Source organism: Staurois parvus, unplaced genomic scaffold (assembly GCF_062004578.1).
Source record: "Staurois parvus isolate SC_StPar_1 unplaced genomic scaffold, SC_StPar_1.0 ptg000891l, whole genome shotgun sequence".
NCBI classification, from domain to species: Eukaryota; Metazoa; Chordata; class Amphibia; order Anura; family Ranidae; genus Staurois; species Staurois parvus.
In genome coordinates, this window is record NW_028318687.1 from 1,471,501 (window position 1) to 1,488,136 (window position 16,636).

Below are 16,636 nucleotides of genomic sequence, written 5' to 3' on the forward strand. Positions count from 1 at the left end.
GTATGCTGTTATGACTAAATTGATTTAAATTGGTTCTAAAGGATAATCATGTTTTACCTCAATGCATTCCCTGCATTAAGGTAAAAAATGTTAGTTAACAGTATTAACCCCTCACGCTCCCTCTATCCTTATACCTAACTGAATCCTCACTTGATCCAGCTCTATGCCCGTCTGTAGCAGCACTGCCTTCTCCCCTCTTTCTCACAGGCTTTGCTGAGGCAGTGGGAGGCATTGGCTACCACTGATGACAGTCAAATCTTGTGGCGCTGGTGTGTAGCCTGTCTATAGATGCAGGCAGTGTGGTTTGGAAGCAAGCACACACGTGGGACCCCATATGAAGTGGCTTGCTATGGGATATCACTGAGAAGAAGAGAAGCCGAGAGCGCCGTGGGGACTCTTGAAGAGGAGAGTCGGGTCTACCCTGTGCAAAACCATTGCAAAGAGCAGGTAAGTATGACCTGTTTGTTTTAAAAAATAAACCTGTTCTTTAAAGTGATTGTAATTTTTTTCAAAGTCACTTTCGCTTTGTACTCTGTGGGCAATGTGACAGGGTTTCTTGAAAGCCGAACTCCGGGGACCAGGCTGTACGTTTGTTTTCTGAATTCAAGGAGTGTATGTTCCCTTTTACATGTCCTAGGACATTACTTTGTGTCCTACTGTATGTACTTTCTTTAAAACCCAAACAAACAAACATATTTTAAAAGAAAAAAAAAAAGAAAAAGCTGAACACCAGGTAAATTTAAAAAAAAAATACCCTGACAGTCCTGCATTTTCAAAGTGAAACACTTGTCCAAAACAAGAAAAAGTTTTAGCAAATTGGGAAGGGTCCTAAAGTAGAACTATAGGCTTTTTTTTCCCCCATTTTGGATTGTGTAAGGGGTGTTATATTGTTTTTTTTGCCATGTGTGCCATTGGGGAGATTTACCTTCACTTCCTGTCTTATAGCCAAAACAGGAAATGAGAGGAAATCTCTGTAAATTAAGGGAATCCATTGGGGCCTCTGAATTTACCCAAACTAGTGTCCCCATTGAAACATTTTAGCTCCAATACTTTTCTGGGGACAATCCAAAATTGTGTTTTTTTCTTTTACTTTCAGTAATAATGGTAAACAGGACCTATAAAGAGTGAATATCCCAAATGCGGCACAGACGGCAATAAAAACCTGTTCTTATCCATCACCAGTGTTTCAAAAAAAAAAAAGTTTTGCCTTCGGTTATACTTTAACTTGTGCCAAGTTATTCCTGTCTGGGTCATTTCACTTACAGCTACTTTGACAGGGAGTGACAAGAAATCTCTCAAGCAGGAACATGGGACATAATATAAATTTTTCAGATGCTTAATGTTAATACTGTATATCACTGATCACAATCTCTTGCATGTAAGGGACGTGGTGAGCTATAAGTCCCATTTGGAGCACTACCGACCATTACCATTGGCTGCAAATTATTTCATATACTGGTACAGTTTAAAATCGCTTACATATACAGTGGGGATCGAAGGTTTGGGCACCCCAGCTAAAAATTTGTATTAATGTGCATAAAGAAACCAAGGAAAGATGGAAAAATCTCCAAAAGGCATCAAATTACAGATTAGACATTCTTATAATATGTCAGCAAAAGTTAGATTTTATTTCCATCATTTACACTTTCAAAATAACAGAAAACCAAAAAATGGCGTCTGCAAAAGTTTGGGCACCCTACAGAGTTAATATCTTGTACTGCTCCCTTTGGCAAGTATCACAGCTTGTAAATGCTTTTTGTAGCCAGCCAAGAGTCTTTCAATTCTTGCTTGAGGTATCTTTGCCCATTCTTCCTTACAAAAGTCTTCCAGTTCTTTGAGATTTCTGAGCTGTCTGTCACGCACTGCTCTTTTAAGGTCTATCCATAGATTTTCAATTATGTTGAGGTCAGGAGATTGTGAAGGCCATGGCAAAACCTTCAGTTTACGCCTCTTGATGTAATCCCCCGTGGATTTCGAGGTGTGTTTAGGATCATTATCCATTTGTAGAAGCCATCCTCTCTTTAACTTCAGCTTTTTCACAGATGGCATCAAGTTACCATCCAAAATTTGCTGAAATTTTATTGAATCCATTTTTCCTTCTACTCGTGAGATGTTCCCTGTGCCACTGGCTGCAACACAACCCCAAAGCATGATTGATCCAACCCCAGTCTTAACAGTTGGACAGAGGTTCTTTTCATTAAATTCTGTGCCCCTTCTTCTCCAAACGTACCTTTGCTCATTCTGGCCAAAAAGTTCCATTTTAACCTCATCGGTCCACAGAACTTGTTTCCAAAATGCATCAGGCTTGTCTATATGTTAATTTGCAAAGTTCAAACGATGATTTTTGTGGTGAGGACGTAGAAGAGTTTTCTTCTGATGACTCTTCCATGAAGACCATATTTGTACAAGTATCTCTTTATAGTGGAATAGTGTACCACAACTCCAGTGTCTGCCAGATCTTTCTGGAGGGATCGTGCAGTCAAATGTGGGTTTTGAATTGTTTTTCTCACAATCCTGCGAGCTGTTCTGTCTGATATTTTTCTTGGTCTTCCAGATCTTGCTTTAACTTCCACTGTTCCTGATGACTGCCATTTCTTAATTACATTCCAAACAGAGGATATTGACATCTGAAAACGCTTTGCTATCTTCTTATAGCCTTCTCCAGCTTTGTGAGCGTCAACTATTTTTAGTTTCAGTTTTCTAGACAACTGCTTAGAAGAACCCATGGTGCTGATTGTTGGGGCAAGGTCAGATGAGTCTGGGCATTTAAAACCTTTTGAGATTGACATCACCTGGTCTTCCCAGACGCTGACTGAGAACAATCCATGACACTGGCAGGTCTCAGCTTTGCAAAGGGGGCAGTGCATGCTATAAATTCTGCAGGGTGCCCAAACTTTTGCAGACGCCATTTTTTGGTTTCCTGTTATTTTGAAAGTGTAAATGATGGAAATAAAATCTAACTTTTGTTGACATATTATAAGAATGTCTAATCTGTAATTTGATGCCTTTTGGAGATTTTTTCCATCTTTCCTTGGCTTCTTTATGCACATTAATACAAATTTTTAGCTGGGGTGCCCAAACTTTCGATCCCCACTGTAAGGTATTTCATCAGTGCTTTTAATTGTGTGTCATGAGTTACTGTGTTTTTGGTCTTATTAGTTTGACATGTTGTATTTCCCTTTTCTTTAATAGTGTATTTATCCCCTGGGATACACCCCCTTGGATAACATAATCACAAACACCACAGACTTGAGGAATATCTGTCCCAGCAAACAGAAAAAGAGGAGCATCTCAGAGCTGTCACCAGCATCACAGCCAGATGTGAAGAGATTAAAATCTGATCTGCCGCTCATTGGCCAATACAGTCCCATAAATGCAGCTACTTCTGCTCAAGCTGAAAGCTTTACATCTGAACAAAGTGTACCTTTATGGGAACATGATGCAACACCTTCAGACATATCTCAGTGTGATTTTACCGAGAATATAGAGGTCACAAAACAAAATGTGGCATATTCATTCAGTTCTACTCCTGTTCTGAATAGGTTTTGTGAAAGACCTCTGCAAAGCGAAGATGTTAAAATGATAGACAAATCATCTAGCACTGATGCTGCTTATAAGAGCTCAAATATGTTGTCTGAAACTGAGGACCTAGAGGAAAGTGAGGACAAGGAACTGAGGAAGCCAGAGCCATATCCTTTGCCTGAAATAACAAATTGTGTATCAGAAAACAGGATGACGTTAAATGGAAGCCCAGGCTTTCTGGAAGACAATGAATTATCTCCAGATTCTGTGATATTTTCTAAAAGTAAGGTTTTGCCTACTGGGCTCCAGCAGAATCGGCTCTGTTCACAAATGAAGGACAAATCCCAGGAAGTGTTGAGCACTCTTAGTAGTGGAGAGAGTGCTATGCCAGTTTATCTGGGTTCTCTGAGAGACATGGAATTACCACAGCCATGTGACTCTATACAGGACACACCACAAGATTTCTGTGAAAGCGGGAAGTCCTGCGTACTGCAGTGCACAGACAGTGTACTGCACAACACAGTTGCTATGGTAGATGGCAGCTCTGCAGAGGATAATGGACAAAGAGATTTGTCATTGCCCCGTGATTTAATTGAGGACAATCAGTCAGCATCATTTGAAATCAAAGCGTTTCCTGTTCAGGAACAGGAGAAGTCTGAAGAGATTTTGAACAAAACTTCATTAAAATCAGTTTCTCAGCATCATGTTAAAGGTGCTACTGAAGAGAACAATAACCCTGTAGAATCATTAGAACCTGAGTTTTCAAAATCTCTTCACATGGAGCAAGATTCTTGTGGAACAACAAGCACATCCTATTCACCACATGACATTCAGCCCACGTGTTTATCAGACAATTATTCTGTGGATGTGTGTGAGCCACCTTACTCTATGGCTTCTATTATGAAAGCCATTGAAGAGCTCACAGTTGCACCTTTGAAGGTCTGTCACTTGTCAGCGTCTCTACAGCTAGCAGAAGGTACTGAGAATATGCATGTTGAAACAGCCCCTTCTCACTCAGTGGAGGATATCAAATCTGAACGTTCTTTAGAAGTGGATTCCTCCTTGAATTTGCCTGGCATATCTTGTATGACCAATGCTGATGTGGTCTGTAGCAGGGTGGCTAGTGTAGAAGAACCCTCTTTACTGGAAGGCCATTTATCAGACCAAGATGATATGATAGGAGGCTGCCAGCAAAGCAGCTCTGAAACGGCCGTAACATCTGCTTTAGTGCAGGCAACTCTACAGGAGAAGTGCTTAAGTGATGTGCCTTTAACCCCTTGTATTTCATTTTCTAGTCCCATAGACAAAAACAGTCTTAGTGTGACCTCTTCAGAAATAATAATACCCAATACTCTGAAGTCAGAGCAACTGGATCTGGTTTACAGCTGTCCAAAGAGTGTCTGTGATGGAATTACGCCTTTAGACTCCCCTCAAGCGACCATGTCTGTGCATGAGGATTCTTCCCTGATAGAGGTCTGTAATACAGTATGCTCTGTATCTGAAAATGAAGACTGTAGCACAGAGCGAGAGATCACACTTTTACCAGACAATTCTTTATTAGAAACTAAGAAATTGACCCACGAATCTGTGGATCCATGTGAAGCGAGCACTCTTCTTCGGAACATTCAGATGTCACTTACTATTAAAGATAATTTCATCCTTGATGTCACTGGTTCTTCGTGTAACTTGGCTCCAGCTATGGAAGCGGATGATGGTGACAATGCTAAAATCCCTGCCCCCCTGACAAATGGCCATTTAGAGAACAATGGAAGTGCCCTTACAACCTGTTCGCAAGCAGAAGATATAGTAGAGATAGAGGCCCCTCCTTTGCATGATACAATTGCTGTTGTAGAAGACTTTGGTAGTGGAGACCAAACTGTTGCCCCACTATCAGATTCAGCAGAATCTAAGAGGACCCTTAAGAAAACTTCCTTTGAAAATACTGTCCTTCCTGACCTGTTGCTAGACATACAGCCTGAGCACCGCATGGAAGAGCAGTTATCAGCAGTCCCCAGTCCTACATGTGAGGCAGATCTAATGGAAACAATTTCTGCAGACTACAAACTATCAAAAGAAGGAAATACATTGCAGGCTGGGCTAGACAAATTATGTGTTCAAGACACCGAAACAAACAAGATGGAAGTAACAGACCCAAACCTCAGTAATGATGATCTTCAGACTAGTATCCATATGTCAGATTCTTTGTCTTCAGAAGGCACTCTGAACAATGAAAGCATGGAAAGCGGGTCCTTAGACCTTTCTGTAATGAATGTAGAGCAAAGTCAGCCTGATGAAATACTTGAAGCTAGGACTTATGAGAACTCCCAGAGGCTCCTGCACTGGAAGAACAGAAAATCCTTATGCTGGTTAGATTGCATATTATCAGCCCTGGTGCAGTCCAGAACTCTTGGTTACATGGTGGCAAAGCATGAAAACAATAAGGAATCCATCATTTTCAACCTTTTTGCCAAATACAGTGAAGCCACTGCATTGTGTAAACAGATCACAAAAAGAAACAAAACAGGTGAGCTTCCTTTCTCCTTTTAAGCATATTTTGCAAGCTAAAGTGGAACTCTAGCAAAAACTATTTTTGTTTTCGACTGTGTAAGGAAGGATAGACCTGTGGTCAAAATTTTAGTTTTGCTTGTCTTCCAGTTCCTGAGATGTACAATGTAATTTTATGATGGTATACTGGTAACACAATAGGAATCTAAGTGTAGATGGACTCTCAGTCCGTTTTTTTCTAATTCTTTACCACTCTGTTAACCTCTTGCCGCGCTGCCACTGTATATATACGTGTGCAGGGCGGCACTGGGGTGCAAAACCACGTTTTAAAACGGGTTCCGCACTCCCAACGTTTCCGCCGGCAGGGGTCGCGCGCGCGCTCCCGCCGACCCGCAGGTGACACCATTCGATCCCGGAGGGATCAATCATTAGATTTCAGCCAGTGATGTCTGGCTGAAATCAGATGATCGGTCCCTGTCCTGTGATTACATTTACACAGGACAGGATATGTCATTCTTCTCTGCCTGGACACATTTCATTCCAGACAGAGAAGAAGACATACTAACAGTGAGTAAAACAGCACATACCCACAGTTAGAACACACCTAGGACACATTTAACCCCCTGATCGCCCCCCCCCCCCCAGTTAACCCCTTCACTGCCCTGTCACCAGTGTCACTGATCAGTGAATCGATTTTTACTGATCACTGTATCAGTGTCGCTGGCGACTTCCGATAGTGTTAGCACCCCTCCAAGATAGCGCCAGTTTGCCCGCCAGTACACCAGTAATCCCGTTTAACCCCTTAATCCCCCCAGTTAACCCCTTCACTGCCCTGTCACCAGTGTCACTGATCAGTGAACAGATTTTTACTGATCACTGTATTAGTGTCACTGGTGACTTCCGATAGTGTTAGCGCCTTTCCCATATAGCGCCAGTTTGCCCGCTAATGCACGGGATTTTTTTTACCAAAAACATGTAGCAGAATACATTTTGGCTTAAATTTATGACTAACTTTGAGTTTACGATATATTTTTTATAGCTGAAAATAGAAAATATTGTTTTTTTTCAAAATTTTTGTGTTTTTTTTTTTGTTTATAGCGCAAAAAATAAAAAGCGCACAGATGATAAAATACCATCAAAAGAAAGCTCTATTTGTGTGAAAAAAAGGACGTAAATTTCGTTTGGGTACAGCATTGCATGACCACGTAATTATCATTTGAATTGGTGCAGTGCCAAACAGCAAAAAAAAGGCCTGGTCATTAAGGGGGGTAAATCCTCAGGAGCTCAAGTGGTTAATTATAGTGCTTTTTTACTGGCCCCAGTGGAAAAAAAAAACATAGTAAAAAGGTAAAATATCCTCAATGACGAAATGGAGAAATAAAAGCCTGTTCTATTATATGAATGGAGCAGATAGATACTAGTCAGTCTGACCATTGGCTCACTCTAATGGCATTAAGTGGGTAAAATATGAATAGCAAGCCTTGTGTGCATAGGCATCAATGAAGTGGACCTCCAGGAAATATACAGTATATTTCCAAAAGTAATGGGACGCCTGCCTTTACACACACGGTATGAATTTTAATGGCATCCCAGTCTTAGTCCATAGGGTTCAATATTGAGTTGGCCCACCCTTTGCAGCTATAACAGCTTAAACTCTTCTGGGAAGGCTGTCCACAAGGTTTAGGAGTGTGTCTATGGGAATGTTTGACCTTTTTCCAGAAGCGCATTTGTGAGGTCAGGAACTGATGTAGTATGAGAAGGCCTGGCTCGCAGTCTCCACTCTAATTCATCCCAAAGGTGTTCTATCGGGTTGAGGTCAGGACAGGCCAGTCAAGTTCCTCCACCCCAAACTCACTCATCTATGTCTTTAGTGCGCAGTCATGTTGAAACAGGAAGGGGACATCCCCAAACTGTTCCCATAAAATTTGGAGCATGAAATTGTCCAAAATGTCTTGGTAAGCTGCCACCTTAAGAGTTCCCTTCACTGGAACTAAGGGGCCAAGCTCAACCAAACATTTTACTTGGCACAATGCAGTCAGGCAAGTACTGTTCTCCTGGCGACTGCCAAACCCAGACATGACAGAGAAGCATGATTCTTCACTCCAGAGAACACGAGTCCAGTGGTGGAGTGCTTTATGCCACTGCATCTAATGCTTTGCATCGCACTTGGTGATGTAAAGCTTGGATGCAGCTGCTTGGCCATGGAAACCCATTCCATGAAGCTCTCTATGCTCTGTTGTGCTAATCTGAAGGCCACATGAAGTTTGGAGGTCTTTAGCTATTGACTCTGCAGACAGTTGGCAACTTCTGTGCAATGTGCTGACCCTGCTTTGTCATTTTATGTGTTGTTGTTCCCAGTTGCTTCCACTTTGTTATACAAGAAGTAGAAGAAAACAATGGCACTATCTCAGTGAAGTACGTTTTTATAAAATCGGTTTATTAAAACAACATAGAGCAACTCACAAGATGTAGTGCAAGGGCTCGCATATCACATAACAGCCGTCTACTAGGGGATGTATGTTCCAGACCTCTGCGGATGGTGACTACAGGACCTGTCACACTGGTGGCTTCCTGGGATTTAGGCAGACTTGAGAGATCCAGTGCTGATCGTGGCAATGTCACTGGAAATGGAGACAGGGCTGTCCAGCAAGAGTGTGTTTGGAGCATGCGTGCTTCTTCCTCAGGCCATGATGTGGCCATGTTTGTTATGGTCTTCCCTATATACCGCTAGGGAGCGGACTACTGAGCTCAGGGAATGGAAGTGCAATAATGAATATTAAACTGAAATATAGATATATCTATCTCTAAGAACATATATCTTTATACATACAGTAAAACCGGAGGATATATGCATATATATATGGACAACACAATTATGGAAAAGAGTATTTGTAAAAGTATTTATGACATAGAAGAGAGAGGGAGGCAAGGAGTATTTGATATTTAAGCAGTATTTTTATCCATGTTTTCAACATGGAGAAGGGGAAGATAGAGAAGAAATAATTCCGTGTAGAGATTATATAGTTCTAGAAGACTACCATATCCATGTGTAACAAAAATGGATGAGGTTGTACAGTAAATAAATGTGTTAAAATGGGAACTGACCAATAGTAGGTAAAGTTATTGTAGATAAGTAAAAGTCTAGAGGTTACGTGACGGAATGGACTTCTAAGTCTTCATTCATTCTACCATGGTGCTAAGGGTATAGATTAAGTATGTTTCCCTTCTGCAGAGGCGTCGAATACGCTGTGCTCTTGGAAAAACACTGGGTATACCCTCTATAACCCAGACACGTAAATCAGAAAATTTGTTGTGAAAATCAAGAAAATGTTTAGGGACGCTGAGTTTGTCTATTCAGTCTTCAACCGATCGTTTATGCTCACCAAATCTTTTTCTCAGGGTCCTGATAGTTTGACCCACTTATAGCAGGCCACAAGGGTAGGACAAGCAATAGATTATGAATTTGGATGAACATTTGTAAAAATAATTCAATATGTAGGTCTTTCCTCTTGGTAGTAAAATGATTTTGGCCATGTTGTACATGTCTACAAGTTAGGCATTTTGATTTACGACATTGAAACATCCCTTTTATGGACAGAAAAGTAAACGTGAAGCATGGATTTTTGGTAGTAGATTTTATCTTACTGGGTGCAATTTTGCTTTTAATATTAGGTGCCTTTCTGTAGGTAATTCTGGGGGCATTGGGTAAAATGGATTTTAGATGGGGTTCTTCAAGGGGTGTTCCCCAATGTTGGCGGAAGATGTACTCCATTTTTCTGTGCTGAATGTAGAACTGGGTGGTGAATCTCAATTCCCTTCTGGAATTTGAGTTTTAGGAGTTCACGCTGTTGAACATAATCATCGTTCTGGGTACAGTTATGGCGAAGCCTACAGAATTGGCTTTTTGGGATGTTGACCATCCACCTGGGGTGGTGACAACTCTGGAAATGGAGGTAAGAATTGCCAGTTGTGGGTGTAGCCTCCCTAGCAGTCTGATTATATCAATATTTCTGTGCTCAAAGCAGTCAATTTTTTTTTTTTTGTATGGAAATATGTAGTTTTTTTTTTTATTGTAGGCCTGTAATTTTTAGGAATAACTCACTGAAATCTGTCCAAACAAGAGTCTAGTAAATATTTAAATCCTATTTAAATCCTGTATAATAATATATATTTATGTATTTGTTTTTTTTATCAAATTTAGATTCAGCTTTCCCCCTGTTTATCTCTTTTGGCAATAAGTGTGTGTCGGGGGGGGGGGGGGGATAATAAATAATTTTTAAAAAAGTGTATGTATACATATGTAATACTCCCAAGCTAAATACTCATGTTCTATTCCTGTAGGAAGGCCAACAAAATCTGAAACTTGTCTCCACGAAGTTCGAATGCACATATTTGACAAATTGAAGCCACTTTTGAAATGTGAATTGGGTAAGTTTTTTTTTTTTTTTTTCCCCACTATTATTCTGTTCACTTGATGTGATCTATTATTAACAAAAGTGCCGTGTATTCAAAATATCTGGTTTGTCTGGTCAGTTTTATTGTTACTGCTCCTTGGAAACCTTTTTGTTTTACATTGTCGTCGTAGTTTAGAGCATCTGTAAATGGCACCTAGAAGAATCTTTAAAGGCATAGTTCACCTTTACCAAAAAACTGCCTATGCAGGTTAAGGGTGTCTGTAAGTAAAAACAAAATGTGCAGCTTTGTCCAAAGTTGAGTAATGCCCATGCTATAGATGTAAGCCATTTACGTATCTCTTGAAGCTTGACTGAAAGACTCCCAGAGGTATCATCGTCATTCCTTGTTACTAGAATGCAGCTAAGAGACTTCCAGCTGTTACTTTTCACCCCGTACAGGAGCAAACTCAAACACTGAGCTCAAAGCTACTGTGTCAGGGGAGAGAAGGCTCATGTGAAGGGGTTTTAATCCAAGACAAAACTTGCTCCTGTGATGGAAGTTCAAAGTAACAGCTGTGAGTGCCTTAGTCAAGTCCTAGCAAAAAGGCAGAGCTGGACGATGCCATCCAAGTGAGGTTTGGTGTGTGTGTGTTTTTTTTTTTTTATTCAGGCTTCACAAGGTATATCTATAGCAAGGCCATTATCCAATATTCCAAAACCAAATTGTGGTGCAGTCTAGTTCATCTGCCTTCACGAGTAGGTTTCGGAACAGATGTAGAATAGGTTGTAAATGTAAATTTATGCACTAGCCAGTCCAAATTTTGAACCAGCATACTATTTCTTAAAGGATCTCTGAATGAACAGTATCAACATTGCTGCACAGCCTGTGGACTATGGACAGGGCACATGGCTTTTATTAAATTAGTACCACACAGGCACTTTGGTGAGCTCTGATGGCACTGTGGCAGGGTCAGACAGTATGAGAAAGTATGTCCTGGCACCTTTTTGATACCTGTTTATAGTATTGGCTCCTTACCACAAACCTGTGCTACCAAGGGACATGTCCTGTAGTCACATCCACTGAAGGACTGAAGATTAGGCAACAGCGTTTTTTTCTTTTTTCTTTTTTTTTTTTTCTTCTTTGTCATCTTAACTTCTGAGAGTTGTCTAACCCTTAGGTAAAGTACCACAAAGTAAAATATAAATACATTAAACAGAAAAACTGTGGTAAGAACAACAAATATCATATCATGGATTTTCTTGGAATACAAAGGACAAGGAATAAACAATTGTTTTAAAAGTATCAACCTTTATTACATCAATACCCTACAAAAACATTGAAAATACACAAATTAAGAATAAAATAGAAATTGATATACAATGCTCCCCTCTGGCCGCAACATGATTCCCATAATTGATGACATGCTATTTATAATGTCGAAGAAACGTTCAGTATGAAGATAGGAGGGAACATAAATGTGTGGCTTGCCCTCTGCATGTTTTGTGGCTATAGCCGCTTCTTTAGGAGCATTAGACATCTAAAAGCAGCATAGCATTATTTACAATATTCATATAGCTAATTAATCAAAAAACTGCATACATTCATATTTCAAATGCACACAAACCAATTTTGAGATTAACCTGTAGAGGCTTATCCAAGTCTAGGAGAAAGCCACCATGGTAAGGGCTCCAGAAGCCAGAACCAAATGCTTCCCTGGGGAGGATGTGGGAGCCCATAATAATCGGAGATTGACACTAACAAAATATGCCAATGATCTGAGGTGTAGTGAGAACTGATTAGGGACAATAACAACACTTCAAGTATGCAAATAGAGGGCACCTGCCCTTGGCTCAAGGATATTGCACATAAGGTAAAATAGAGTCCCAGAGTTGTAGCTTAAGTAGCAATCACAAAATCAAAATCTTACTCTTCTTCATCTAAAGGCACAGTATTCGTTAATATAGAAAAACTGTGCTTTTCCTGTGGCCCAGATCACTTGGATCAGAGAAGTCTTTCAATCCCATGTTATCCAAAAGTCCAGTTATTTACTGAACATTATTTTTAAATTTCAGTTTGATTTGTAAACTAAACTTTTAACCCCATCAGCACTGGACACACCAGTGTTAATTGCTTTAAAACTCTCATGTGCAGCTTATTTTTAATTAGGTGGCACCCCTTCATTTCAGGTGTCTACGAAGTGACTAATACGTTTTTGGACTATTCGGACTGCAGTCTAGTGTAAATGGAATGACAGCTGCCAGGTATGGAATTGAGTAGGTTATGGCTTCTAGAGTAAATATTGCTGAGTCAAATTCTCAGCAAATTAGCCTTGTTTTGTTGTACATTGGTGTGCCATCCACATACTCCAGGCCATTTTATAGATGCAGCATGAAGGAAAGTGTAAGTAAGCTTAAGATATGCGGCAGTGCATTTAAGTAGCTGCATTTTCTTTTATTGAATGAGATAATAAATATATATAATTTTTTTTTTTTTGTTTTGTTTAAAGAAGTACAGCAAAGCTCTTTTGGCTGTACTTCTCCTGTGAATCACAGGAGTGCAGTTCGTTCTGCAGTCCTGTGACCCGTTTTCAGCCGACAGCAGGCTGAAGCCCACTGTCGGCAGACCTCACTCAGGCAGTCCAGTCTGGGGAAAGATCCCGACTTCAAAACCGGGATCCACCCCAGAGTCTGGAGCGGCACGTGGCTCAGCTTCTCAGCGAGCTGCTGAGAGCCTGAACCAGCTGCTCCTTCCCCCTCCACAGCCCAGTGCTCCACTGACAGCGATCTCTCTCTGCTCAGAGTGGCTGTGAGAACTCGGTGATCAGCGGTCATGTGATCGCCTATAGAGCCAGCAGGGGACAGATGTAGCATCGGACCAATGCTGCATCCACCTTGGTAACTATATTTTGGGGAAAACAACAAAGCCCATACTTCTCTTTTAAGGACTTAATATTTCAGTGACTATAGCGATATTTGGGTGGCGTTTAAAAGGCAGCGTATACAGAGAGATCAGGAGGGCACCAGAGAATTGGTGCACTTTGAATATTCTCATTAACTCGTCAAGTAGATCTGTGTTCTTATATCCTGTGCACTGTCATACCAGATTTTAAGGTGTGTAAAGCTAGCATACAGTCCCATTCATGGGAACATGAGTACATGGCTGGTCACAGGAAAAGTGTTGGGAGCCAAACACTTCAAGCAGAGTATTCTTGTTATAGGGCAGTGTTGCAAAAACAGTGCTTACATCCATCTCTGTTAGCAGTACAGGACAGAACAAAATGTTGTTTGCAGCCACATGGCTGTTGTCTAAATAAAGAAGAAAAAAAGTCACTAATCTTAATCGTAGAGTATTTGACACAAATTGGATCTTCATAGAACTTGCATTATAGGCTGCTGCCTTCAGGTGATTAGACACTGGGAGAGTTTTTCTGGACATATCCCTATAACCTTACCCCCACACTGTGAGACCTCTTTTTTTTTTTTTTTTTTTTTTTTCTTTAGCAAGCAATGCAGAGTAATGAAGGAACAGAAGGAAGGGTGTCCTGTACTATACTGTACTCCAAGATATGGAATTTACAGGTTCAAATCTCCTTTTATCTTAAGTGTATAGTACAGGCTAGATATTTATAGACCCTGGAACGTCCCCAAGCATTGATTAAGAAGCAGTGTATCTGGATTGGTAAAACTTCAATAACACCTTGGGAGAAGTACCCTAGACCCAGAAATGGCCTGTAATGTTGCTTTGGCACTGGATTCTGCTTGGGCACTCACCTTGACATTTAGTGCAATGTGTGTAGTTTGCTGCAAGCTGTTCTAGGATGTCCAGGGCTGTGGTCCAACTGAACTCAAACCTTAAGACTCCTTCTGCAGTATGCATGTCTTGACTGGTCTAACCTAAATAGGGACCCACACAATATGACAGACAAGTCAGGTTCCTCTGTATTGGACCAATAATGTAACCTTGCTTTTTAATGTAACCTCCTGTCCTGAATAGTATTTGTTTCTAAGCTCTGAGGAAGGGGGTTCATCTCCCAAAACGCGTTCGCTTATCCCTATTTAGGGCACAGCATTTGTGTGACTGTTATTGCGGACCACATATTCTGCCTTTATCTTCATTGATTTGTGAGTATATATCCATTTGTCTATTCAATAAACACGTGGTGTACCACCGTAATGCACGATGAGAGTGTGCCCTTGTCTGCCTTTTTTTCAACAGTATTGGTTTCTATGTTAAAACTGTTGGAAAACGAGGAATTGTGTTACAAAATATTCTCTGATGAAGTAATAAACTTTTCAAAGATAGCAGTAAATTTTCATCTGTCAGAACTTGGTCTTTGGCCGATGACTAGGCATTACATCACACCACAGGTCGCACTACTACCACCTCTTCCACCTAGAACTCTTTTTATAAGGTACTTGAGCACTTCCCACCACCCTTTTGCCATGAGGACTTTGCTAATGATCAACAGCTGGATTGCGGTGTACATGGACACGTTTACCCAATTTCTGCACCTTTTGTCTGTGAGTACCCCACAGGGGAATATCCTCACTGATGGCAATGGTGGGAACCACTGAAAAAGCTCAGGCAAACATTTTGCATTGCTGAGGGCCTGCAAAACACTCCAACCAGTGAGCGTGATGATGCATGCCTTGCATTGGAGCAGGGCCCTATTTTAACATGGGTCTCTGCATCCAGTTTTGGAGGCACACAACAATTGGCTTATTTGACCAAGGCACATTTTTGTGCAACTCTAGTAGACTTTCGCGGACAACTAATGGCCTTAATACAACCATCACTGTCCAGAGCTCAAAAATGCCAAGCTCCTTCTCCATCCCCACAATCTCTACTGGCGTAAAGAAGTGAAATGCCTCCTTTAGAGGACACAGACATTTAAATGTAGAGGACCTGGAGGCAATATTACAGGAGGCAGTGGAGCAATTCTCTCCCCCAGTCTCCTATACACCTGATGGTATGGCTTCATGAAATATGCTTGACAATGTTCGATATGCTCACTTCTGCTGTGCACAGAAGCTTTGGCACAGTTGCCCTTGATCCGCCTCTATTCAATACCCATTCATAAAAAATTGAATGGGCAGTTTTATGATTGGGTTATCCCTGAAAATATTTTCACCCCTCCTGGCAAGTGATACCAGGCACTACCTAGTGGAATTCACTAAAAGAGGTCTGTTCTGGTAGTAAACCCTGCTCTCTGTTTTAAACCTCTTACTGTGACATTGAAGATGTTGCTTTGTATAAAGACTCTGCTGATATGAAATTTGAGACCCTTAAAGGCTTTTTAACATCATAGGCCCAGCTGTACAACTGGTTATTGCTGTTTTTTGTGTTTGCTAGACCACAGCTATTTAAACTTGAATATCCAGCAGGATCTTGTCTTCAAGTACTGAACCTTGGAGGAGTACTTGCAGACACTGCCTTCTGCCTTACTCTTTTGTGTTGTTTCCCTCGAACCAGTCATGACACAAATTGAAGGAGGGCATCTTGAGTTTGTCAAGTGCCTCACCAAAGATGTCAGAGGAGGAAAGGTTCTCCTTAGTCAACAGAAGGTTCCAAAATGCCCTTCCTTAAGGGCTTCTTCTTCCTCCAAATAGAGTGCCCCATTGCTCTCCTCAGGCTTCTTTCTCAAAGTGAAAACTAAGTTCTTCCTCTCCATGCAAGATTTGAAGCACACAACCTACCTAGTCCACATAAAAACCCTCTTCTTAATGAGGGGCACCAAAATCTTTTCAAAGGCAGTCAACTTTGCAGACTGCCCGAACCATGGACAGGTTCAAAGGATTCTTTCCAAACCTGTTCATGGTTCCAAAACTTAGTGGGGGTATTTGCCCTTCCCCAAACCTAAAATCCCTAAACAAGTGCCTTCACTTTTCAGAGTTTTGTATGGAATCATAAGGCAGGTTACTCCTCCCTGAGACAATGAGGTCCAACCTGAAATTAATGGTTTGGTTTTTCGACACGGTTTTTAAAATATTTTTTCTGGTATTGATCTGCAGCAATACATGCTTGGCAAATTTTGCAAATCCTTTTTGATCAGTTTCTGCAGATTGGCTTTCTCTACACAAAGGAAATGAATGGGGAAGAATTTCTTGTATTGAATCAATGTGCATTGTGACAAGTGGTTACCATGTTGTCTAAAACACATAGATGTGAGATGTCAAAAACAGGAATTATTTCCTGCTAAAAATCAACCTGTATT

The 16,636-nt window shown here is 40.9% G+C and overlaps 1 protein-coding gene across 1 annotated transcript in view; it reads left to right on the forward strand.

The window, feature by feature from the left end:
- USPL1 (ubiquitin specific peptidase like 1) overlaps positions 1 to 16,636 on the forward strand; it is a 59,524-nt gene that overhangs the window by 23,431 nt on the left and 19,457 nt on the right. The window contains exons 4-5 of the mRNA XM_089656147.1: positions 3,193 to 6,046; positions 10,369 to 10,455. Of these exons, the coding sequence (XP_089512273.1) occupies positions 3,193 to 6,046; positions 10,369 to 10,455 (2,941 nt within the window). The remainder of the gene's footprint in view (positions 1 to 3,192; positions 6,047 to 10,368; positions 10,456 to 16,636) is intronic.